Consider the following 24,339-nt stretch of genomic DNA (forward strand, 5'->3'; position numbering starts at 1 on the left):
TGACAATTCAGCAAATATGTTTAATGTCCTATAATTATTTTACTCATTTGAATGTAAATGTGGATCATCGTTGGGCTGAATAGTTGTGAAGGAATCATTGGACAGTGTACTATTTTCCCAGCTGGGCGTTTCAAAAACAAGTGGCTGAGCTACAAATGTAATATGCGGTACTAGAAACTGAGAAAATAGATGATAAACTATCAAGCCATCACACCGTGGAATGTAAACCTTTATGCTGAGGAATCTCACTGTCACGAATTTGCTGTCTCGGTGTAATGAATTAGTGTTAATTTCTGGCTCTCATTGGAATTGCAAAATGAGTAAGAAAAAACAGAACATGCTATTATGTAGTACCTACCCACTGAAGATGCCTTGATGCCCTTCACATTAGATTAAACACTTACATGTTGGTTGAATGTAGAATGTTAGCCAGCCCTCCTGTTTAGCTATCACCACTGTACTCAGAGCTATGTTGGCTCCCAGTCAAGTAATGCCTTGATCTTAATATTCTCATCCTTGTTTTCAGATACCACATGTCCTCAACCCTCCCTACCTATGTAATCTTCTCCATCTGCACAATCCTGAGATACCTGAACTTATGTTATTCTGGCCTCTTGAGCATCCCTGGTGGATTGCTCCACCATTGGTATATATGCCTTCAGCTGTCTAGGCCCTAAGCTCTAAAATTCTGTACCTAAATGTCATCTCCTTTGTACCTCTTTCTTCCTTTACGAAACTCCTTAAAACATTACTCTTTGACCAAATTTTTAGCCATCTGGCCATTATATCACCTATCTTGGCGGCTTGGTGTCTAATTTTGCTTTTTAATACTCTTGTGAAACACCTTGGGATATTTACAGACATACAATTACATAGGATATAGGGCACAAAAACAGGCCCTTCAGCTCGAGTAGTCCATGCTCAATCCAGATACCTTCCATCTTTCTTCATCTAAATCTATCAGCATAATCCTCAATTCCCTTTTTCCTCATATGTTTGTATAGCAAACCCACCCCCCCCCAAATGTGTCTATACTATTCGTTGGAACCACTCTCTGTGATAGCGAGTTTCACAACCTCGCCACTCATTGTTTTATTATATTAAGGGCCCTAAATGATCACAAGTTGTATTTACATACCCGATATTGTTAATCGCCTCTGTTCCATAAGCTTAGAATCACAATACCCCAACTATTGTAGTAAGAAAATTCTACTATCTCACAAGGACAAAACATGTAGCTGATTCCCTAGATGGATCAAGGATCTTTGCCAGCTGTTCACTAGTCTGATATATTACAAAACAGCCTTCTTCCCCTCCATATCTGAGTGACGGAGGTATTGTGATGGTCTAGAAGATGAAAAGGAGGTTCTTTGCTTTTTGCTTTGATTGTATGGAAATAATTAACCAGGGCCAAGCTCTTGGGTCTTGAGTTTCATTGTGCTTCAGTATGATATATGTGATTGTATAAGAATGTGATGTTGATTGTCCATTTATTTTGTGCTATAACCTGTGCAGTGCAAAGTGTTATACTATGTATGCATTTGACATTACTGTAAATAAAAGAGAACTTCAGTTTATAAAAAACGTTGCAAACCTCAAGGTCTAGTCTAGTCTAGTCAGTTCAATGTTCAAGCTCTGGATTGTCAGCTGGTTCACTTGAATTTGTATTCTAGTATCCACTGATATTTCTACTCTTCAAACAAAATCTTGATCAGATTGACCAGAAGACAATGAAAGATCCTTTCTGGAACTCAAGGGCATGCCTTGAGGCACTTGAAGGTGCATATGGGTTGGAGTTGCCTCCAAGATGATGCAGGAAACTGAATCTTGGCATGAACTAGAGAATGAATAGTTAAGATTTTATGACCCTTTGTCCACACTGTAGTACTGTTTTATGGCCATTATGGCAGCTGAACTTGTTTTTGAGATTTACATGGTCTGTCTTATGTTTGATAAATCTGGAGAAAATTAGAATTTTGCAAAACCCTATCAGAAAAAAGTCATGATTAATTTGAATCAGAATACAAAATAGAATAAAAATAAAAATACCTGGAAAAGCTCAGCAGATCTGGCAGCATCTGCGGAGAGGACCACAGTTAACGTTTCGAGTCTGTATGACTCTTAAACAGAACTGTTCTGTTTTTTATTTTTATTTTTGTTTTGTATTTCCAGCATCCACTGTTTTTTGCTTTTATGAAATAGAATACTTTTACTTGACTTTATGGATTATAGTTTATAACTTGTGTTTATTAGGTAAAAGCTCAATCAGATCTGAGAAAGACACCTGTATCAGAGGCAAGGAAAACACCAGTGACTCAGTCACAAAACCAAACCAGCAACTCACAGTTCATCCCCATCCACCATCCAGGAGCGTTTCCTCCTCTTCCTAGCCGACCAGGTGAGTGGATTTATACATTTAAATTTGGAAACATTACTTGCAAACGATGATCTTTCAAGCCTTGCAATGTAGTCATATATTGCACTGCATTTTGTTTCTGTTCTTTGTTTTAAATTGATCCTAAATGTTGACCATTGGAAGCTGATTTGAGGATAGATTTTCACATGGGTATTACTAGGTGCTGTCTCATGAGCTCTCGTCCAACAATTAGTGTGCAATGTTCTAACCACACCAGATTTTGCAGCATTAGCTTCACTTACAAAGTGTGGTCAATTTCCTACTTTAGCTGTAGGCACTGTATAGAGTCAGTGACATAGTAAATCACCAGTGACATAATAAATAAGCATTCCCCCATATCATACTTTGATGGATATATCTCTTTAAATGCAAGAGGCCACCTTTGGCAATAAAGCAATTAATTAAATAGCTCCTAATATTTTTAATGTATATTTTAGCTTTTGCAGAAGTTGTTTGGGTAACAAAAATGTCTAGTAAAACCAGTGCCTGGCACAACAGATGTGAAGGCAGGAAAAATATTTTGCCATGCAACGGAGTGGCAGAACACTCCAATTCTGTTTGACTGATGAATTGGAAATGAGATGATGGCAAGGAGGGTGGCCTTTCTCAGAATCACAGAATTGTTACAGTGCAGGCGGAGGTCATTCAGCTCATTGTGTTTGCACCGGCTGTCCAAATGAGCAGTTCTCCTAATGCTGTTTCCTCATGTTCGCCTTGTAACCCTGTATTATGACCAAGCAGTTGGTAAAGCTGAGTTATTTTTTAAAAAATCCTAGAGAGAAACTTTAAACAACTGTCATAACCTATGATTTTAAGTGCTATATTTGAGATGCAACTCTAACTTCAGGAATCGTACCACCAGTTCTCGAAAGGTTTTATATTAAGTTAAATGAAACATTTTATTAATTTACACAAGTTAAATATACACACATGGCTACAAATTACAACGATCATAACTTTTAACAAATTCCCAAACTAATCTCCATTAAGGCAACAGCAACCCAAAGACTTAACCAGACACCAGGCAAAGCATTTTCACCTTATGAATTCAAAATGAGTTTTTTTTTCACTTTGGTTCCTGTGGAGACAGTTGGAGGCTTACAGCTGCTTTTGATCTCACATTGCATCTGCTCTACACACACAAAACAGTTGTCTTGTTATACTTAGCACAGCCTATTGAATGTAAATTCTCATTGTATCAACAGCCGCTTTGAACTCCACCTCTCTAACAATAAAGCCCCTTTCACAGTACCAATTTTATTAAATATATTAGCATATTGCTTAGTCTCTGCTAGCTCGGAGACAGAATTCACCCCCTTCTTGAATGCTCTTTTCAAAAAAATGCAAATGCACTCTTATCTCTCCTACATATCAAAGCACCCAGACTAGCTGGCTTTAATCCAGTTAAGACACACCCACAGACTAAACCTCTATTTTAAAAGAAAAATAGTTTCCAATAATATTATATGCATTAATTGCTTCATGACACCCTACACATTTCTTCCTTTTCAAATAACACACTCATTCTCTTGAGTGCCTCACTTGTACCTGCCTCCTCCACACACTCATGCGGTGCATTCCAGACCTTAACTACTCACTGCATGAAAAAGTTTTTCCTCATGTCTCCATTGCTTCTTTTGCCAATTGCCTTAAAACTGTGCCGTCTCATCCTCAATCCTTTTACAAGTGGGAGCAGTTTTTCCCTATCTACTCTGTCCAGACCATTCATGATTTTGAATACCTCTAGAAAATCTCTTCTCAATCTTCTTTTCAGGGAAAACTTCTCTAATTTATCTTCATAACTGAAGTTCCTCATCCCCAGAATCATTCTTGCAAATCTTTTCTGCACTCTCTCCAATGCCTTCACATCTTTCCTAAAGTGCAGTGCCCAGGACTGGATGCAATACTCCAGCTGAGGTCGAACTAGTGTCTTATACAAATTCCAACATAACATCCTTGCTCTTGTAGTCTATGCCCCTACTAATAAAGCTTAGGATACCTTACACTACTCCCTCAACCTGTCCTAGCACCTTCAATGACTTAAACTCATAGTTACCCTGGTCCCTCTACTCCTTCACCCACTTTTGAGTTGTGACCTTTATTTTAAGTTATCTCTCCATGGTCTTTCTACCAAAATGAATTACTTCACATTTCTTCTCATTAAACTTCATCTACCACTTTGTCTGTCCATTCCACCAACTTGTCTATGTCTTTTTGAAGTTCTACACTATCCTTCTCATAGTTCACAATGCATATTTTGAAATTGTGCCCTGTACACCAAGATTTAGGTTATGAATATATCTTCAGGAAGTGCAAGGGCCCCAGTACTGATCTTTTCTCCAGCCTGAAAAACATCCATTAATCACTACTCTCTATTCCCTATCACTCAGCCAATTTTGTATCCGTGTTGCTGTTTGTATCCCCTTTATTCTATGAGCTCTAACTTTGCCATACAACAAACTTGTGGGCAGCGTGTCAAATGCCTTTTGGAAGTCAAGTACACCACATCAACAGCATTTCCCTTATCAATCCTCTCTGTTACCTCCTCAAAAAAATGCCAAGTTAGCTAAACATGATTTGCCCTTAACAAACCCATGCTGGTTTTCCTTAATAAACCCTCATTTGTCCACGCGATATTAATTCTGTCCCAAATATTGTTTCTAGAAGATTCTCTACCATCGAAATTAAGTTGACTGGCCTGTAGTTGCTGGGATTTTCTTTACACTCCTTTTTTTGAACAAAGGTGTAACATTTGCAATTCTCTGGCCCTCTGAAAACTCCTGAGTCTAAGGAAGACTGGCCTCTGCAATTTCAACTTTTACTCTCCTCCTTATCCTTGGATGCATCTCATCCGGTCCTGGTGTTTTATCAACTTTAATTACAGACAGCTTATCAAACACCATCTCCTTATCAATTTTAAATCCTTCTAGTGTATTAATCACCTTCTCTTTCACCATGGCCTGAGCAGCATCATCTTCCTTAGTAAAGACAGATGCAGAGCATTCATTTAATACCTCGGCTATTCCTCACCTCCATGCCTAAATCCCCTTTTTGGTCTTTAATTCACCCTACTCCTGCTTTTACCACAGTTTTAGTATTTATATGCCTATAGAAGACTGAGGATTCCCTTTTATGTTAGTTGCCAGTCTCTCTTCATGCTCTCTTTGCTTCTCTTCTTTGCTTTATCTCTTCCCCTCTGAACCTTCTATATTCAGCCAGGTTCTCATTGTATTATCCACCTGACATCTGTCATAACCATACTATTTCTTTTTTGTTTTAAAAGGCCTAAAGTTCTCCACAACACAACATTAACAAATGCCTGGTAGGAAGGTTGTTACTGACCGTTATTGAGTTCTGTGACCCACATTAGTTTCAGGTATCTTTGCAGCAGATTTCACAACTCCAAGTCTATTTGTCTGCTGCCCTGTAGCCTGTATTGCCAGTTTTGCACAGTCCTTGGCTGTAAATATTGGTGAAAGATAGCACAGTCTTTTGTTGGTACAATCTGAACCTTCGTGCATTCCTCCCTCATTCCTCCTCCTCCTTCCAAAAAGTATAATGAAGAGGATTCCTGTTAAATCTGATGTTGTTCCAATAATCTTAAAATGTTGCGAGTATCCAGTTTGTAAATCTATAGTTGACAGGGCACCCCTTTGATGTAAATGATAGAAAATTGCTTGAGCACTTAAATAATGTAATTAGAGCTTTAGTTTCACCCTTCATGTCGTCTCCTCTTTATCCTCTGTATCTGACGAGAACATGTCTCTCCCAAATTCCATCCATCCATACATGTGCACATTCTAACGTTTGTTCTGAACCTGAGCACATGACTTCTATCTCAGTTTTGCTTTCTCTTCCTCTCTGGCTTTTGTCTCATTCCCTCCCTGTCATCCAACCATGCTGCCTTTCATTTCTCCCTTCTCAGATACTGTTAGGAAACTCAGAATATTTACCTTAATCGGGACTTCTGCACATCTGCCGACTGGAGAATGTCACATGGGCAGTTCGTTGATTTTGGGCCGGAAGCTGACACTAAGCACACGCGCAGAAGGAATTAAGAAAATAAGTGAAAATGTGAAAAGCAGGTTAGGTGACCTGAACAGGAGCGCCATTATAGAGGTGGTGTCCCAGGAAGCAGGACACTAGGAGGGGAATAGGAAGAAGGCCCTAAACTAGGGAATGTGGCAGAAAGAGGCTCGAGAAGACAGTCCGAGGTAGAAGGGCAGAGATCAAAAATGGATCCTATTCAATAAAGCTGAGAGAAGCAGGAAAAAAGGCTCCTTGTTAAAGAAAGAGCTGTGAGGATCGGACTTGAAGTAAATTGGGCACTAGAGAAGCACTGAAGAGGGCAGCCAAATGTTGGTGATTCCATACTGCAAGCTGTAAGGGCAAAGGTACCCTTTTGGAGCAGTGGTATTCTGCTTAGCACGGCTGAAGATCTGAAAGTGTGCTTGGAAGGTGAACCTTGAGTGTATTCTGAGATCCAGAGGAACGAAGTCTCAATAGGCAAGATTGGAACCCTTGAGGCAGATCTTTGTTGAAGCCGTTCGAGTGGGACTGACGTTTGGAAAGAATTCCAGGGCAAGTTCTCCAAACGTGGAGATTGGAAACCCCCGTGAAAAAGACAGTTTCAGTGAGAACAATTGACTCACGGAGTGGCAAGCATCTAGGTGAGTTTTGAGAAATCCATAGAATCTGCTTTGGTCGCACCTGTCATTTACTTTGGAGTGTGGTGTGTTTGACCACAGTTCGCTAGTTGGTTCACATGTACCGCCTACCTCCTGAATATTAGTATAAGATGGATATGCTAAGTTGTTTTACCTTTCCTAATTTGTAAGTGTCTGTAAAGATATAGCTGGGGTGAAGGAATAGTAAATATTTGAATCATTTTCTTGTGTTTGTATTGAGATCTTTCCAACCTTTTTGTCTAGTTCAACTTTCTTGTTTAATAAATGTTTTATTCTTTGTTAAAAGCTCATTAGACTCCTGTGAATTTGTTCAGTAACTTAGCCTCCACGGTTTCTTAAAAAAAATAAAAGTTAGGATCTATCAAGCCAGGTTCCACTCTGGGATCTGACTTGTCCAGTAGTAACATCAGCTGTGATTGTAACAAATTGGCTCTTGTGAGATCAACAATCCTTGAATTTAAATGGGATCTGTGAATCCTTGAGGAAACGAGTATGTGGAGGTATGGGCATAGGAGCAGGATTCCCTGTGAAGTACATTATACTGGTTGGAATTCAGAATTGCCTTTGATGGTTACTAAGACTTTTCTGGGAGTAGCAGATGTAACACTAGATTATTTGAAATCCTTGACTAAGGCTATAGTAGGAGAGTTAGCAGGAAAATTGAAGGTAGAAATAAAAACATGACCTTGTAAGGATGATATGATTAAAGTAATTAACCAGCACTTGGAATTAGAAGGCGGGAAACCTGAAATTGGTGTGTCACAGCTAGAGTTAGCAAAAATTCAGTTGCAGATGAAACAGCTTGAAATAGAAAGAAATAAATAGAGAAAAGCAAAAGCTTGAACTTGAAAAAGAGAAAATGAGAGAACTTGAATTCAAGGGATAAGAGCAAATTAAATGGAAATGAAAAAGCTTGAACTGACAAGCAAATGTGGAGAAAGAAAAAGTGAAAGAAAGGGAAATGCGAAAGTTTGAGTTTCAAAGAGAAAGAACTCAGCATGACCTGGCTAGAGAGAAGCTTAGAATAAAGAAAGGAGAGATAGTAGTTCAGGGTAGTAGTCTGATTCAACTGAGGATTTTGATTTAACTAAAAATCATTGTTTAGTGCCTAAGTTTACAGAGGATGGAGTTGAAAGATGTTTCACTTAATTTGAAAAGATAGCTGTGAAGTTGAAGTGCCCAAAAGATGCTTGAACCTTAATGTTACAAAGTATCCTGACAAGTACAACCATAAGTATGTACACTAGTCTGTCAGAAGAGCAACCTGCAGACTATGAAGTGGCTAAAAGGGCGATACTAAATGTTTATGAGCTTGTTCCTGAAGCTTATCAATTAAAGTTTAGGAACATAAGGTGAAAGCCTAATCATACATTTGTGGAATTTGCAAGGGAAAAAGAAATGCTTGGTTAGGGAAATATTTTGAGAACATGAAGGAAATCATGATTATGGAAGAATTCCAAAATAGCATTCCTGTAACCGTTAAGACTTATTTAAATTTGTCAAGAAGCAAAGATCCGAGAAGCAGCAGTTTTGGCTGATACCTATGATGTCTCATGCGTGGGTAAACGATCAATTGGGAATCAACAGGGAAACTGTAGGAACAGAAAAGAGTCTACCTTTATGGAAATGCAGAAGCTGTTGCAGTAAAGAAAAATGATGGTGGAGAGAATAAAACGGGGGAAAATAAACTAGTGTGCCTTTATTGCTATAAGACAGGACATCTCAAAGCCCATTATCGATAGCTGAACGGTAAACCGGTGGCAGTAGTGGGAACGCTTAAGCAACCTGCAGGAGGACATGGATTGAAACATGAATATTAATGGGTATAGGACATTTAGGAAGGACAGGAAGCGAGGAAAAGGTGGAGGGGTGGCTCTATTAGTTAACGGTGGTATTAGCACAATAGAGAGGGGTGACCAAAGTTCAGAAACCAGGATGTGGAAACGGTTTGGGTAGAGGTGAGAAATGGTAAAGGCAAGAAGTCACTTGTGGGAGTCATATACAGGCACCCTAATGGTAACCACATGGTAGAATGGAGCATAAAGGAAGAAATAAGGAGAGCTTGTCAGAAAGGGATAGCGACAATCATGGGAGATTTTAATCTATATATAGACTAGAAAAGTCAGATGGGCAAAGGTAACCCAAATGAGTTCATAGAATGTTTCTGGGCTAGTTTCTTAGAACAGCATGTTTTGGAGCCAACCAGAAAGCAGACTATACTAGACCTGGTACTGTGCAATGAGATGGTATTAATTAATGATCCTATACTGAAGGCATTCCTGAGTGGCAGCAACCATAATATGCTTGAATTTTACATTCAGTTTGAGGGAGAGGTGAGTAGGTCCGAGACTATGTTTTTAAACTTAAATAAGCACAATTATGAGGGCATGAAAGCAGAGCTGGCTAAAGTGAATTGACAAGTTAGGTTAAGGAATAGGTCAATAGAGATGCATTGACAAACATTTAAGGAGGTATTTCAGAATACACAGAATAGATACATTCCAATGAGTAAGAAAAAGTCCAAGGGATGGACACATCATGCATGGTTAACTAGAAAGGTTAAAGATGGTATCAAACTTAAAGGGTGCAAAGATAGATGGAAGGCCAGAAGATTGGACAGAATATAAGGAACAGCAAAGGATGGCTATAAGATTAACAAGGAGGGAAAAATTAAAGTACGAAAGAAAGCTAGCCATAAATATAAAAATGGATAGTAAGAGTTCTATAAATATTTCAAAAAGAAACCAATTAACAAAGTGAGCATTGGTCCTATAGAAAGTGAGTCTGAATAATTGATAGTGGAAAGCAAGGAAATGGCAGATGAATCGAACAAGTATTTTGCATCAGTCTACACTTAGAGGATGCAAGTAACACCCCAGAAACAACTACAAATTAGGAAATAGAAGGGAGGGAGGAACTCAGGAAAATTACAATTACCAGAGAAATGGTACTGAGTAAATTATTGGAGCTGCAGACTGGCAAGTGTCCAGCTGCTGATGGACTTCATCCTAGGTTCTTAGAAGAAGTGGCTAGTGAAATAGTTGATGCATTGGTTTTAATTTTCTGAAATTCCCTAGATTCAGGAAAGGTTTCATTAGTTTGGATGATAGTAAATGTAACTCCGTTATTCAAAAAGGGAGGGAGACAGAAAGCCGGAAACTACAGGCCAGTTAGCTTAACATCTGTCATAGGGAAAATGTTAGAAACTATTATTAAAGAAGCTATAGCAGGGCACTTGGATAAGTTCATGGTAATCAGCATGATCTTGTGGAAGGGAAATCATGTTTAACCAATTTATTGGAGTTCTTTGAGGAAGCAGCATGTGCTGTGGATAAAGGGGAACCGGTGGATATACTGCACTTAGATTTCCAGAAGGCAATTGTAAAAGTGCCACGTCAAAGGTTATTGCGGAAAGTAAAAGCTCATGGTATAACATATTGGGATGGATAGAAGATTGGCTGGCTAACAGGAAGCAGAGAGTAGATGTAAATGGATGCAGATTTGACGTTATTATCAGATCAGCCATGATCTTATTAAATGACGGAGCAGGCTCAAGGGGCTGAATGGCCTACTTCTACTCCTTGTTCGTGTGTTAATCATCAGAAAAGGAAATGGGTTTTAAAATCATAGTGATACAGGTGAAACGTGCTTGCTCAGAACCTACTAGGAAAGGGGCATGGCTCAAGATAGTCCAGAGAACTTTTCTTTGACTACTGCTAAAAAGAATTGGGCACTGGAGGTCTGGATGTTTTATCTTGAAGGAAGAAGTTTTCCCATACTCCTCCAACAAAATAAGTAAACAAATTAAAATTTTGAGAGACACTGAGGCAGATCAGTCATTGATGGTAGCTGGTGATGCAATTTGTGTTCCAGATTGTTTGATGAAGGAAAAAACATTAACAGGAGATATTCATTTAGATTATAAGCCTATTCCTTTATGTAAAGTCAGTTTACAAAATGACTTTTTAAACGGAGTTGTTACGGTGGGAATTATTCCTAGGTCACCTATTGAAGAGGTAGATTTTATTCTGAGTAATTTGGTTAGTGGAGACAGTAATATGGCAACAACTGTATTGCAGCATGCATTTGAGGAGACTGAGATAAGGAGAATTTTTTTGTTTTGAGGGTTGTGTGACACTGAATTAATTATACAAACAGATCAGCCATCATCTAATTGAATGGCGGAACAGGCTCGACAGGCCGAATTGTCTACTTCTGCCCCTATTTCATATGTTCATAGCTATCTAACAAAACCCCAAAAATTACTAAATAAATTGGCTAAATACAAGAAGTTTATTGTTGATAATGAGCAATTGAAGGAAATCCTGATCAGTGTGGAGTAATAACTTACACACATGAAAGACGAGTTTGCTAATGAAAAATAATAATTGATGAGAACAATTGAGCATCAGTCCCAAGAAGTAAAACACTTGACTGAGGACTTAAAATGTCTAAATGATAAACTTGTAGAATTAAATTCAATAAAGATAAATCTTCAGTTAAAACTTGATGAACTTCAAGCAGTAGAAATCTCTATGAAGTATGAAAAGTGCCTTGAACAGGAAACACAATTGCTGGTGAATCAAAACAGTTGGTTGAATGCAGAATTAAAAACCAAGGTTGATGAAAAGAATAATGAGATTCTTAAACTTCGATGCAATCTGGAGAAAATGAAAGATGAGATGAATGGTCTGGAAGAGTCAATGACCAGAGACACTGATTCACAAGTGCTTGCTAGTGTTGACACATTGCGTACAGTAGCCGGAGTCCAGGCAAGTAGACAGTTTGCAAAAGACCATTTAAAGGACCATGTAGAGGAATGGAATTATTTGGTTTGTGAATTATATAAAAGAGTTGAAGTATTGGAACAAACCATAAACTTCAGAGGGAGGAAGTAGTTGATGTTGCGCAAAGAGAATTAAATAAGACCTGTTTGGAATGAGATCAGGGGAAATTACAAATTCTTAAAATGTTCAAAGATCAAACCAAGCAAGGGTATGAAACCCTTTTGTGTGAACATAAAAAAACTTCTCAATAACATCCTTGAAACAGCTAAAAAAAAAAAGATTTTGATCAAAGGAGAAATGAGTTAAAGCATAAAGATGCAATTTTTGACCCTATTGTCTTGAAATGAGAATTTACCATGTTTGAGTTCAGGAAATGAGCTTGATGATGGATTTATACCTACAGCTAATAAAAAGGGCGGTGATTAAGCTGTGGACTTTAACTAGGCAAAGAACATCTCATTTAAGAGCGGAAATAAGAGATAAAAGAAACAAGTTTAAACTTTGCTAAGCCTATTTTTTACATATATTGACTTTTGTTTTGGTTAAACCTTTGTATTTGTATAATATGACGTGTAGTTGTGAGACGAAAAGAAAAGTTTATTTGTATAGTATGGATGAAGCAATTTGTTAGAAAATTAAGATAAATTCTTGTAAAGAAAGTGTTAAGCCATTGTAAAGAAACCTTCACTATAGTAAAGCTTGCTTTCTACTGAGGGAGTAGGAGTTAGGAAAGTCAAAATACCTACTCTAATCAGGAGTTCAGGAATTTCAGTTTCTGGCGGACTTTGGGACTTCTTTATATGCACCAGCCAGAGAATGGCCGCATCTGCACGGTTCGTTAATTTCACCGTTTTCAGGCTGGGAGCAGCCTTGCACACATGTACAGAGGAAAAAAGAAAAGTGAAGCAGATGCAAAGCAGGTCAGGTGACCTGAACAGAAGTGCCGTTAGAAAGAAGGTGTCCCTGGGAGGTGGACAGGGAGAAGGTCCCAAACCATGGAGTGGGACAGAATGAGGTCCAAGAAGACAGCCTCAGGTAAGGCACAAGGGCAGAGATCAGAAACAGATCCTGTTAAGTGAAGTTGAGAGAAAGGCGCAGAGAAAAAGGCTCTAAGTAAAGAAAGAGCTGCAAGGAGCAGACCTGAAGATTCGCGAGGACAGCAGGAAGTTGGTGACTCAGTGCTGTGGGCTGTAAGGGCAAAGGTACCCTTTTGGACCAGTGTTGTGCTGCTTGGCATGGCCGAAGATCTTAAACTCTGCTTGGAAAGTGAACCTTGAGTGTACTCAGATACCCAGGCCAAAGCAGTTTCTGAAGGCGAGATTGAAACCCTTGAGATGGATCTTTGTTGAAGCCATCCAAGTGGAAGTGATGTTTGAAGAGAATTCCAAGGCGAGTTCTTCAAATGTGGAGATTGGAAGCCCAATGAAAAAGACAGTTTCAGTGAGACCAGTTGACTCACAGTGTAATAATCGTCTAGGTGGATTGTTGAGAAATCCATAGAATCGGCTTTAGTCGCATCTGACCTTTACTTTGGAGTGTGGTGTGTCTGATCACGGTTTGTCAGTTGGTTCACTTGTGCCACATACTTAACTTGAATATTAGAGTATAAGATAAATCTGGTAAATTGTTTTATTTTTCTGAATTTGTATCTGTAACGATATAGCTGGGGTGAAGGAATTGTGAATATTTGAATAATTTTCTTGTGTTTGTATTGAGATCTTTCCAAACCTTTTGTCTGGTGCAATATGGTTCATTTTTCTTCTTTAATAAATGATTTATTCTTTGTGCTACAAGTTCATCAGACTCCTGTGAATTTGTTCAGTAACTTAAAACTCCACCACTTCTAAAAACAAATCGAAATTGGGGTTTATCAAGCCGGGTTCCACTCTGGGATCTGACTTGTCCAGTAGTAACATCAGCAGGGATTGTAACAATACCTTGCCTCTATCTGAACTCTCTGTTCCTGATCTGTTTTCCTGTCTCCAGTCCAGGCTTAAATGAGCCTACAACTACCCACTGTGCCTCTTTTGAAATTCTAAAAGGAACCCATTGAGGTATCCATTACAGCTGTCATAGCAGCAGTAGCAACCTTAATTCCCCCACCCTCATCAGATCTCTCACCAGCTCACCCAGTGCGATCTAACCATAAGACGTAAGACATTGGAGCAGAAATTGGGCCATTCAGCCCATCGAGTCTGCTCCGCCATTCAATCATGGCTGATAAGTTTCTCAACCCCATTCTCCTGCCTTCTCCCCATAACCTTTGATCCCCTTACCAATCAAGAACCTATCTATCTCAGTCTTAAATACACTCAATGACCTGGCCTTCACAGCATTCTGTGGCAACGAATTCCATAGATTCACCACTCTCTGGCTAAAGAAGTTTTTCCTCATCTCTGTTCTAAAAGGTCCTCCCTTTACTCTGAGGCTGTGCCCTCGGGTCCTAGTCTCTCCTACTAATGGAAACATCTTCCCCACGTCCACTCGATCCAGGCCTTTCAGTATTCTATAAGTTTCAATCAGATCCCCCCTCATCCTTCTAAACTCCTTCGAGTATAGACTCAGAGTCCTCAAATGTTCCTCATATGTTAAGCCTTTCATTCCTGGGATCATTCTCGCGAACCTCCTCTGGACCCTCTCCAGGGCCAGTACATCCTTCCTGAGATACAAGGCCCAAAATTGCTTACAATATTCTAAATGTGGTCTGACCAGAGCCTTATAAAGCCTCAGCAGCACATCCCTGCTTTTATATTCTAGTCCTCTCGAAATAAATGCCAACATTGCTTTTGCCTTCCTAACTACCGACTCAACCTGTAAGTTAACCTTAAGACTAGGACTCCCAAGTCCCTTTGCACTCCAGATTTCTGAATTCTCTCCCCATTTAGAAAATAGTCTATGCCTCTATTCTTCCTACCAAAGTGCATGACCTCACACTTCCCCACATTGTATTCCATCTGCCACTTTTTGGCCCATTCTCCTAACCTGTCCAAATCCTTCTGCAGCCTCCCCACCTCCTCAATACTACCTGTCCCTCCATCTATTTTTGTATCATCTGCAAACTTAGCCAGGATGCCCTCAGTTCCTTCATCTAGATCATTAATGTATAAAGTGAAAAGTTGTGGTCCCAACACTGACCCCTGCGGAACTCCACTAGTCACCGGCTGCCATCCTGGTCAGCTCCTCCCTCATGCCTCTGTAGTTGCCTTTATTCAACTGTAATACCGTTACATCTGATTCCAGCTTTTTCCGCTCAAATTGCAGGGTAAATTCTGTCATGTTATGGTCACTTCCTCCTAAGGATTCCTTCACCTTAAGCTCCCTTATCAAATCTGCCTCATTACACATCACTAAATCTATAATTGCCTGTTCTCTAGTGGGCTCCACCACAAGCTGCTCCAAAAAGCCATCTCGTAGACATTCCACAAATTCTTTTCTTGGGATCCACTACCAACCTGATTTTCCCAGTCTACCTGCATATTGAAATCCCCCATGATCACTATAACCTTGCCTTTCTTACACACCTTTTCATTCTCCTGGAGTATCTTGTGCCCCACATCCTGACTACTGTTCAGAGGCCTGTACATAACTCCCATTATGGTTTTTTTACCTTTGCAGTTCCTCAACTCTACCCACATAGGTTCTACATCATCTGACCCTACATAATTTCTTGCTATCGATTTAATTTCATTTCTTACTAACAAAGCAACCCCAACCCCTCTACCAACCTGCCTATCTTTTCGATAGGATGTATATCCTTGGATATTTAGCTCCCAGTCCTGATTCCCTTGCAGCCATGTCTCCATGATGCCCGCCACATCATACCTGCCAATTTCAATCTGCGTCACAAGCTCATTTACCTTATTTCATATACTGCATGCATTCAGATACAACACAATCAGTCTTGTATTTCCCGTCCCCTTTCTCATTGTCGTCCCTTTATCTGATGTGCTTGAAGTTAGATTCCTAGCCCTTTCCAAACACTCTGTCCTATTTTGTGTTCTGGAGACTTTAATAGCCTCTCCTGGGCTCTCCTTTCTTTTCAGTTTTTTCATAATTTTCCATGAAGTTGAATCCACCCCCTGCTAACCTGCTGCTTTGTTTCCCATTACTCATACTTCTTGGAGTTTTACCCTTCTCCAACCACCCCCCCCCCCTCCCTCCACCCCACTTTCTAGTTTAAAGTTCTGTTGACCACCCTATTTACCCTTTTCGCTCGAACATTGATCCCAGATCGGTTCAGGTAGAGACCATCCCAACGGTACAGATCCCTCCTGTTCCAATACTGATGCCAGTGCCCCACGAAATGGAACCCCTCTTTCCCACACCACTCTTTTAGCCACGTATTTACTTCCCTTATTCTCGGGTCCCTATGCCAATTTGCACGTGGCTCAGGTAGTAATCCGGAGATTATAACCCTTGAGGACCTGTTCTTTAATTTAGTTCCTTGTTCCTGGTAATTCCCAAGCAGGTCCTCTTTCCTAGTCTTACCTATGTTATTTGTCCCGATGTGGACCACAACAACTGGATCCTCCCCCTCCCTTTCCAATATCCTTTAAAGCCGGTCAGAGATGTCCCTCACCCTAGCACCGGGCAGGCAACATACCATGCAAAGGAAGCTATCAATCTTAGCAACTTCCTTTCAATCCCACCCATCCCAACTATCACTGGCCCTTTAGACTTTGTCAGCAAAGCAACGTGCACTGTCCACAACACCCCACCCCCCACTGCATTTCTCTCCAGAATGCCTGTTCACCAATTGTGGATGTTTGCATTGACTTCCTAATTTTCTACCTAAACTTGATTCATGCATGTTGACACCTTGCTCCTTAGTGAATCCCCCCTGACTGACTATACTTGCCACTATCTGTCCTGCCAAACCACTGTAGTGAAGGTGTGAATCATAAGTTATTTACTGAAACGTAAGAAAAAGACCAAAGGATGCTTTATGCTAATTTTATCAACTCAGTGATAATTTGATTTGATAGAGGTGTACAAGATTGTAACAGGCTTAGATAAGGAAAAACTGATCCCATTGGCTAATGGGAGAAGGACTAGGGGACACAGATCTCAGGCCTTGGGCAGGAGATTAAGGGGGAATATAAGGAAGAGTTTTTTTAATGCATTGAGTGATAATTACCTGGAACTTATTGCCCATGAGGCTGGTGGAAACCGAAACAATGGATACAAAAAGGAATTGAATGGATACTTGAAAGAAATGAACTTGCAGGGCTACAGGGTTTGAGCTAGGGAGTGGGATTGATTCGATTACTCTGCAGTGAGTCAACATCGACTTGATGGACTGAATGGCTTCCTCCTTCTGTGCCATCGATGACTCTATGATTCTCTGGCTCTAGCAAGCAGCATGTATTTCTGTTAACACAGATTGGGGGTTGGCATATATGCTGTATCAGAGTACTGATATGCCTGATAGTGATCCATAAGTGTTTTTTTTATTGCAGGATTCCCTCCACCTCCCTATCTTGTGTCTCCACCGGTTACTTTCCAGATGACTCCTGGCTACACATTTCCACCTGGAGTCTCCATACCAGGGCCTTTCCTTCAAGCCACTGGTCACCCCCAGTCAGGAAACCAGGTGCCAGGTGGGAAGCAGTCCCATGTCCCTTATAGCCAGCAGCGGCCGTCAGGACAAGGGCCAATAAACCAAGGACCCCAACAGCAACAACCTCAGCAACATCAGATTGCCCAGTCCCAATCACAACTTCAGGTTCAGGTTGTGAACCAACAGTCACCCACTAAGGCAGCACAGCAACTGGGAAAGAATCAACACCATCTCGGACCTCAGCAGGTAAGGCAATCGTGACAAATTCCACAGTGTTGAAGGAGCAAGTAAATAAAATAATTGTACAAGTTTCTTTTAAAGAAAAGATCCAGTTTTTATGTTGAGAGCTGCCTGTCTCTTCAGTCTGAGCTGATTATGGACTAATATCAACACAGTACCATAATACTAATGTGCCTGGTAATGACCCAAAATAGTGTGTTTTAATTACAGGGCTTATTCTATTCCCCTATATGGTATCCCTGCCAGTTACTTTTAAGAAGAATTCTGCATTACAAGATGGGATTTTGCTATATAAAGCAGGTGTTATAAATGTTGCTGAATTAATAGTAGAGTTTCAAATGATGACATTTGAAAAGAATGGACTTATTTTGAATTATTCATGTAAATTCCATAATTGTACTTTAATAGTTTTTTGTAATGCCTGCCCTTGCAGCAAAATATTAAAAATAGATTTCTGTGCTAATGTTGTTTTGCCAGTTTGCTTTAAACATCATCTCCATGTTCAAGCACACTTTTGTTATAAACTTGTTTTTGTGGAGGCACTGTGGGATGGAAATTAGCTAGTTTCCTCATTGAGTGTGATCCTCAGCATAATGACCATTTGCCTTTTGAGGTTAACATAAGGTGCAAAGCTTTATTACTTGCGTTGAAAAACGAAGCATCAGAAGGTTGGTATTTTACATTAAGCACTGTCAGATGGAAAACATTGTGCGCCAGTGTTGTAACATACATAAATTAACTTAAATATTTTTATGACATTCCGTCAAGAATTGTATGTAGGATAAGTTTTCCAATTCAAGGAATAAAGACGTTTTCTAGCCTAGATAATCAATCCTTGATTACTTCCAATTAAAATACTATATTTTCTCTCATTGAGTATCTGCAGGCTGATCAGACCAACCAGCTTTGGAATCAACATCATGCGGTCCCCTCTCAGCATCAAAAGGCATCCATCCAGATGTCTTTGAAGCAACAACCCTATTACATGCGTCAGGACCCATTAAAGCTGTTTGAAAAGTCACTTCAACAATCACAGCAAGTCCAAATGGAGAAGAACCTGAAGGCATTTGCTATGGAACCATTTACCCAGAACCCTTCAGATGTGCAGAAACTGCAGGATTTTGCATGGGACTATGGTATGTTTAGAAGATTTGGTTACTGATATGATAAATGCGCTATACTGTTTGGAATTGAGATGCTCTCACCAAGAAGGACTTTGGTTCAACCGCATGGTCTCTGAGCTATTTAATCCCTGTGGCAGTGGCAGGGAATGGAAAATCAACCTATCTGATAACTGTCTAATAACCCATCTATAAAGTGCACTTATATAGAAGCTGGGAGAAAATAGGATTGGACTCTGCTGTAATCCCCACTTTGACCTCTTTGTCATTATTAAACAACCTGCTGATAATTAATGTCACAGTTTCAGGAGAGGAGAAAATAAAATATGTGGAGATAGTCTACAGCATTGGACTGCCGTATGGGCTGAGAAACATTGAGTGAATATGATATGCTGCCTTTTTGTTACAGTAAATGGAACATTTGGTATAGTATTAAGAGAATACAGATCTTGTTTATCCCTGATTCTTGCTACCTCTAAGTGGCCCACATATATTTTACACTACCACTGCAAATATATTGGGGGGGAAAAAGATACTTGGAATGTTTTCCATTATTTTCCATAGAAAAAGTTGATCTACGCAGTTCTTATAACTTTCATTCTGTCATATTCCTTGAATGTTTCAAAAGCCTTTGTTTAACCCTAATATTACCATTTGCATCCCTATGTGTCTTTTATTGCCCTTAAATCTGGTTTGATTTCACAGAATCACAGCACAAAAGAGGCCCTTCGGCCCATCGAGTCTGCACTGACACATGAGAAATACCTGACCTACCTACCTAGTCCCCATTTACCAGCACTTGGCCCATAGCCTTGAATGTTATGACATGCCAAGTGCTCATCCAGGTTCTTTTTAAAGGATGTGAGGCAACTTGCCTCCACCACCCTCCCAGGCAGTGCATTCCAGACCGTCACCACCCTCTGGGTAAAATTTTTTCTCACATCCCCCCATAAACCTCCTGCCCCTACCTTGAACTTACGCCCCCATGTGACTGACCCTTCAACTAAGGAGAACAGCTGCTCCCTATCCACCCTGTCTATGCCCCTCTTAATCTTGTACACCTCGATCAGGTCGCCCCTCAGTCTTCTCAGCTCCAATGAAAACAACCCAAGTCTATCCAACCTTTCTTCATAACTTACATGTTTCATCCCAGACAACATCCTGGTGAATCTCGTCTGCACCCCTTCCAGTGCAATCACATCCTTCCTATAATATGGCGACCAGAACTGCACACAGTACTCCAGCTGTGGCCTCACTAAGGTTCTACACAACTCCAACACGACCTCTCTACTTTTGTAATCTATGCCTTGATTAATAAAGGCAAGCATCCCATGTGCTTTTTTCACCGCCCCACTAACCCGCCCCTCTGCCTTCAGAGATCTATGGACACATGCTAAGGTCCCTTTGTTCCCCAGAACTTCCTAGTGTCATGCCGTTCATTGAATACTTCCTTGTCAAATTACTCTTTCCAAAGTGTATCACCTCACTCTTTTCAGGGTTAAATTCCATCTGCCACTTATCTGCCCATTTGACCATCCCGTCTATATCTTCCTGTAGCAGACACTCAACCTCACTGTTAACCACCCGGCCAATTAGTCAGATTGAAGTTTCATTGTAGCCTCAATTAACATTGTTTTTAATATTTCCCAGTTTTCTACTCTATTGTGTTCCGGTTAAGTCAGTTAAGCTTATGTTCTGTTTTCTGAAAGTGCACCCATAGCTCTAATCATAATAGGACCACAGCATCCTTAATATTTTCTGACGACTTTCTACCTTGCAGACGACAAAAAGGTCATATCAAAGATTCAATCCAGATTGCTCAAAATACTAAGTTCAAGTTCAATGCTCTACAAACTGAGAGACAAACGTATTTTTTATTTTCTCTCTGCTACTTTCCCAGTTAAAATCTGGGTGGCTGCAATTCTTATAAAATGAATGCTTCGGGTTTACAAAGTAAATCAGCATTGATTCAAGTGACATATTTGCCATTATGAAACGGTCAAATGAAAATTGGGGCTCATGCTTAAAAACTTGGAATTTGTAAGATGAAAAATCAGGTGAAACGTTTTGTGAAATAAATTACATGGAGGACCTTTGAAAACGGATACTATTAGAATTCTATTTCTGGAAAGAGAATGGTTGAGATGATAGAGAATTAATCTATGAAACAGGACAGGTATATTAGGGCTAATGTTTTTCTTGTGTTGCTAAAAATGTTTATATTCTTATATCAGACATGCGGCATATGATGGGACATCAACTGAGTAATGACCGTATAGTGAAACGACAGCCAGGGATATTCCGAACAGATCAAGATAGTATGCCTAGAATGCAGTCGTATGAGGTAAGGTACAAATGAATGCAAATAAGGATCATTTAATGTAATGTGAAACTCAGATAATGTGCACGTAAATTAGTTGGTCTTGGATTTCAATCTAGTCGAGCTAATTCTCATAAGTTTATACCATAGAATTTGTATAATTATTGTGTTGCCAGAAATATTTAGATTCACCTCAACATTTATTTTGAGATTTTTAATCCTTCTTGTTGCTAGTCTGTCCTTGGGCATAAGAAAATAAACTTTTTCCTGATTAACCTGTCCAATTAAATAGTGGAATTTGAGAGAACTTTGCTTGTGAAAATAAACTATTTGAAGAAGGTTTGAGAAGAGAAATGAAAACTCAATCTATTGTTAGTACAAAAGGACATATGAATTAAAATGAAATGTATCTAAAGTATTACTTGATGTGACATTGATTTGGCAGCTTGATAAATTTTTGTTTTGCTCTGTTTCATTTGTTTTTTAGCTTTTAGAAATGACTTTTTCAGTGTTCATATTCTGTAAACACCTACCAGTTGGGCTGAAATAATTTTGTAAACTAAAATTACCAACCCTCATGTCATACCGCTTCATTACTGATACTCATAACCATTTTTAATATATCATAGAGTAATCTTCAAGCAGCGCCCTCACTTTTTTATCTTGTGCATCTCATTTTGTATCTGTCCTTTTCCGCCTGCTATGTTTTGTGCAATTTCAGATAATTTTGACATTTCAACAGCTTCTAAATCTCATTAAATGTTCTGTTTGTATATTGCAGTTCTTTATATTAGCTATTCACTAACGTAGTTAAGTATATTAATTAGTCCTGGTCAGTGGTTTGGATGTCATCTTTGCAACAATCCTGTTCAAAACATCACACTGCCTCTTAATATTGTTTCATTGTAAAAGTAGAACTATTTAAATGTGGAATGAGATAAGGTAGTTTGTAAATGTGTACTTAAAAGGACGGGTGAGTTTTTAAAAAAAAAAAATTATATTGTGGGTTCCTCAAACTTGAATTCATATAAATTAAGTGATACACTTAACTGAAAAGATTTACTATCAGTGTATGCTATATGATAAGAGTTACTTTATTTTCTACAATGAACCATTTGTTAGCACTGTGCTTTAAACCATTTAAAATCATGCCTGGTTTTCACTTATTAACTTCAGCTTCATTGTTTCTAAGCAATTCCCATCCCCCCAAGGAAATTTCCAGCCATAGGATAAATTACATTTTGTCAAGAATTTTTATTGATGAACACATTTTCAGTATTTCTGGTTCTGAGGCCGGCTCTAAGACTTCGTTTATTTTTGTTTTCTCTCTCTGAGTATACTTTCTTCCTCTGTTCCTCTTCTGTCTGTAGGATGCCAAGAGCTCACCTCTGTTGCCTCCTGATCTGTTAAAAAGTATTGCTGACTTTGAGGAGGAGGAAGAGCTGGCTTTTTCCAAACCCCATGATTTCTACCAGGCCTTGGCTAGCCCTCTTTGCAGTACTTCGGGGCGAGGTTTCTTTGTATGTACTTACTACTTTGATCTTCTGTTTTCTGTCTTACATTTCCATTCTTGATAAGTGCATAAAACAAAACGTAGTTTGCTGTATAGTAGCTATTCAAGCAGCAGTGTCAGTAAATTACTGTATGCTGCTTGCTCCATTGTGTTCTTTGTTTAAAGGCAATGTTCCAGGCAAGTGACTTATTGGAGCATAAACTTGAGTGATTTGTGTTTTCTTTTTGAGGTGCTGTTATATATCTCAGAATTCTGATTATCTTGGTACAAGTCACCCTACACACCGATTAATTTTATTGCAACTTCACGTCTTTTAGCATTAACATTTTGAAAGAATTGTTTTAATAATAAATTTGTTAAAAACACTGGTTAAAACAGGTCTAATGATCAGGGAACTCAGATTAATCATTATCATGGATATGTAACATCCCAATCATGGCAGCATATTCATTGCTATTGCTGGCAGCAAAGGAGAGCTGTCCAGAAGAAAATTTTTTGGAGTTCCAAGTCTGTGGCAGTAAAAAGAAAAGATGTGAATGTTGAAAGAGAGAGAAAGAAAAACAAAAGAAAAGTAAAAACAAAAGCCATCATAAAGATAGTAAGGGGAGAAACAGAATTAGGGGCTGGCTGGAGCCAGTGGCAAGTGTGCATAGAATAGAACAATGAGGGGAATAAAAAATCATAGATTAGTATGATGGAAGAGAGTGCTGAGTGGTAAAAGTTCAATTATGGAAAGGCAGACAATAAAAAGCCGAGAAAGTATGACTCAATAAACTTAGCATAATTGAGATATAATTAAGATCTGAATTGTTGTACATGGCAGGAGTGTCAGCACAAAGATAATACTAAGAAAATTGCATGACCTGTCTGTAAAACCCAGCTTCCTGTTAATATTTTCATTGTGCTTTTGGCATAAATTTTTGCTATTATAAATGCCTCTACCCACATTTACAGTAGATTTTACCTATGTAATTTTGTCACAGTATAATTGCACTCTTTCACCACTAGATGACATGCAGAGTGAATTTCTGATCTGTCCCAGTTTGGCTCATTTGAATTTTGCTGACTCCCCCCACTGCCCCAAAAATCAGTGTTTCTTTTCCACCTTTCCTCCTAATCTCTCTTTCATTGAGGCATTATTGTTTAATTTTAATTTTTTAAATCTTTTCTTCCTTCAGGCCTTAATTTTTACTTCCCATGCTGTTTGCAATGATCATCAATGTCACTGGATGCCCACCAACCCTTATTTCATTGTATCATCCCATCTTGGGGGCTTGTTTTGCATTTATCCTCTTAAATGTCTCTTCCTTGACATGCAACCTTGCGACCCTGCTGCACATTACTAGTCGGATGCTATGTGGCTACTTCAATTGTTAACTTGAGCTTCAGCCCACATGTGCCACTACATCCACTATCTCTCGAAGGCCTGTTCAATTGAATAAATATCTTTAAAAAGTGCTTATTAGGTAAAATAAATAGATTTAAAAATTGTGATTGCTGACAGTTGGGTTGAAGTTTGTGGCAGTAATTCACTAGCAAATGCCTTTTGTATTACCATTGTTATCAAAGTCCCCACCTCATCCTCCCCACTCAGATTTACCTCTACATCCACCTATCTCCCCACCCTTCTCTCTCTTTTTTCCTCTGCTGCCCTCTCTCTCCTCTTCCCTCACCTCTCTCTCTCTCTCTCCTTG

General features: G+C 39.3%; 1 protein-coding gene across 3 annotated transcripts in view; it reads left to right on the forward strand.

Moving 5' to 3' along the window:
- smg7 (SMG7 nonsense mediated mRNA decay factor) overlaps nucleotides 1-24,339 on the forward strand; it is a 162,112-nt gene that overhangs the window by 118,856 nt on the left and 18,917 nt on the right. Inside the window, exons 15-19 of one of the 3 annotated variants that reach the window (XM_041208038.1) lie at nucleotides 2,254-2,398; nucleotides 17,351-17,697; nucleotides 18,569-18,827; nucleotides 21,047-21,156; nucleotides 22,503-22,652. In XM_041208038.1, the coding sequence (XP_041063972.1) occupies nucleotides 2,254-2,398; nucleotides 17,351-17,697; nucleotides 18,569-18,827; nucleotides 21,047-21,156; nucleotides 22,503-22,652 (1,011 nt within the window). The remainder of the gene's footprint in view (nucleotides 1-2,253; nucleotides 2,399-17,350; nucleotides 17,698-18,568; nucleotides 18,828-21,046; nucleotides 21,157-22,502; nucleotides 22,653-24,339) is intronic. The other 2 variants (XM_041208039.1, XM_041208041.1) reach the window with 2 other exon arrangements.

The sequence above is a fragment of the Carcharodon carcharias genome, chromosome 16 (assembly GCF_017639515.1).
Source record: "Carcharodon carcharias isolate sCarCar2 chromosome 16, sCarCar2.pri, whole genome shotgun sequence".
Classification (NCBI taxonomy): Eukaryota; Metazoa; Chordata; class Chondrichthyes; order Lamniformes; family Lamnidae; genus Carcharodon; species Carcharodon carcharias.